The following is a 2,830-nucleotide window of genomic DNA, read 5'->3' on the forward strand; positions in this document are numbered from 1 at the left end:
TCATTTTCATGACTGACACCGGAATGCCCGATCAAATCTCTGAATGCAACTGGCCCCTCTCCTACCATCACTGTGTGCTCAAGCAGCTCGTAGGAAAGGTTTAGTGTGGTGAGAAGGTGGAGCTAAAAACCTGAGAGAAAACAATAAAAAAGAAACTTACAATAGATGCAACAAAGTGTGTCAAATTAATGACATGTTGGCTGCCAGTTCTGCTTCACCATGAACAGTAGTACCAGCAACAACTAGTAACCAAGTCTCACAGTCACAGGAGGCTTCTGCTAGTATCTGCTTTGGGGAAGGGAGGGAGAGATAGGAGAAGGTGAAATTCAATTGGTATGAAACTAGATGGAGGGAAATAATAAGCAGTGATGTGCAATACCACTGGTTTCTTTTTCCAGTCTAATAAAGTAAAATTCAGGCTGGTATTCTGTTGTTTTTGTGGTACAACAACAACAACAAAGAAACAGCTGGCACTTAACAGTGTACACTGCATTACTCTGTTTGTGTCAGGGGACACAATCCTACATGTGTGGACCAGTTTTTGGTGAAGAATGTTTTGGGGTTTAAAAGCCACATAGACCCGTTTTTTAGAGAAAATGTATCTCACCTATTCCAATGTTGGGATTTCCTTACCTGGGTGACTGAACATACATCAAGACATTTAACTTTTATGCTGAAGGCAAGCAGTCTTTGTGTCCAGTTTTCATCACACTCTTCAAAGTTTCACAAGAAAATAGTAAGTGTTTATGGAGAAGTTAGCATTTTCAATGCAAGGTTAGGATGAGAGGGTTAATGTGCTACAGATCAAACAAATTGCACGGAGGTATGGGGCGCAACACCACAAATGTCTTCATGGCAGCATCTCCCTGCAACCACTGGTTGTCAGGCAGACACCAACTGGTGTCTGGTGTGACTGAGGCCTTACCTGCATTATATTGAGGGGAATGCAGATGTCTGAGGTGAACTGCTGTGATGTATGTATTTAGTAAAATACACAAAGGAAATCGGGATATGAGAAATAAAACAATGAAAGGCAGAAAAACGTACTGTAAATATATTTATTTATTTATTGAGAATATGAATCATTTCCCGTCAGTCACAGTCACTGTATTCCTCGTGAACATGATGAACATTTTTTGTCGGACTGCTTTGATCTGCATCCCATAGATAACAGCATTCAGTGCTGGAGGAACCACATGGAACATCATGGAGGCTAACTTCCTTTGTTCTGTCAAATGTGGGAAGCGATGGAGGAGCACCATGACAATGCCTGACAAAAACATGATGACATACATAGTCAGGTGGGTGGTGTAGGTCTGGAGCGCCCGGCTGTTCAGTGTCTTGCTCTTGCTGCTCAGACACACCATGGCGATCCTCAGGTAGGTGATAGTGACGCTGCCAATGGAGGAGCCCAGCAGAAGGACAGTGTAGCCGAGACCGTAAATGTTATTGATGAGGATGTTTTCACAGGAGAGCTTAAACAAAGAGGCATTGTCACAGAAAGGGTTAAATATGATCCACCTGCAGCGTGACAGGCGAACGCTGAGGCCCACGAGGATTGTCACCATAATGAAGATTACTGCCCAGGCCAAGACCGACAGCTTCACCACCATCCAGTTGGTCATGATGGTGGCGTACTGCAGCGGGTTGCAGATTGCCACATAGCGATCAAAAGCCATGATCATGAGTATAGTGTGAGAAGAACCTGCATAAATGTGAACACAAAAGGCCTGAATGACACAGTCTACATAGTGGATGTACCGATCTGAGCTGGGAATAAAAATATCCCTCAGCATACGTGGAATGATTGTTGTGGCTCCAAATACATCATTAATGCTCATGTTACAGAAGAGCAGATACATGGGCTGGTGGAGGCTACTATCCAGTGTGATCAGGATCACCAGGACAATGTTGGAAAACATGATGAAGATGTAAATGAGGAGGAGGAGGGTAAAGGTGGGAATGGAGGCATCTGGGCTGACCTGTAAACCTTCTAAGAGCAGGATATCTGAAGTCTGGTTTTCCATAGTGCAGAAGGTTAATTTCAACCTGGAGAGAAGACAAAAAAACATGTTTATTTTCAAACTTTAAAGGGATTTTAAAGTGTTTGGAGTCATTTTTTGACCTTCAATGCACATATTAAACAAATATGTAAGACTGCTTTCTTCCACAAATATCTATCCGGTTGTTCAGTCTGACGTCACTAGCCGTGTCTGGGCCTAAACTCCGCTGCAGGTCCATATATCAAACGATCACTATGGCATTACTGAGAGTTGAAAAACTGTCTAAAGTCTTTCATCTTTAATAAAATGATCAGCGTTCTGCTCTACCAGGTGTAACAATTGAGTTTAACATCCAGGCATCCATGAAAACGGAATTTATGACATTTAACGGAGTTAGAAGTTAGCAGGGAGTTAGCTCGCTAGCTTCTATCTAAATGCAATATAGCATGTCCTGACTGCGGGGTTTTGGAAACAAATTAAAACGTACAGCTCTGTTATCACTTCCAACATAAATGAAGACAGAAAGCTAAACAGCAGTGACGTTTGTAGGGTTACTGAAGTTGGGCTAGCTGGTATATAATGATGTGCTACGTGACCGCTAGCGACACAGCTATGTTAGCATAATATAAACAAGCTAACTTTTTTTCCACTCGATAAAAGTTAACGTGAGTGTTCTCGGTGGTCAGGAACAAATGTAATCGCATGGCAGGATGCTGTAAAAGGACCAAACTTCAGCCAGGAGAACAACTGAGATAATCCATCCACAATATGAGGTTAGTCATTCATATACTGCTGCATGGGCTGGGCTGTAGTTACATCCTAAGGTT

The 2,830-nt window shown here is 42.5% G+C and overlaps 1 protein-coding gene across 1 annotated transcript; it reads right to left on the minus strand.

Moving 5' to 3' along the window:
• Positions 1 to 1,082: 1,082 nt before the first annotated feature.
• LOC113030174 (olfactory receptor 52J3-like) lies at positions 1,083 to 2,058 on the minus strand (the record flags this gene model as incomplete). Its single annotated transcript, XM_026181346.1, has 2 exons — positions 1,083 to 1,705; positions 1,983 to 2,058. Coding segments are annotated over 2 exons (699 nt in total), but the record flags the coding sequence as incomplete, so codon positions are not given.
• Positions 2,059 to 2,830: the final 772 nt, after the last annotated feature.

The sequence above is a fragment of the Astatotilapia calliptera genome, chromosome 10 (assembly GCF_900246225.1).
Source record: "Astatotilapia calliptera chromosome 10, fAstCal1.2, whole genome shotgun sequence".
In the NCBI taxonomy this organism is placed as follows: Eukaryota; Metazoa; Chordata; class Actinopteri; order Cichliformes; family Cichlidae; genus Astatotilapia; species Astatotilapia calliptera.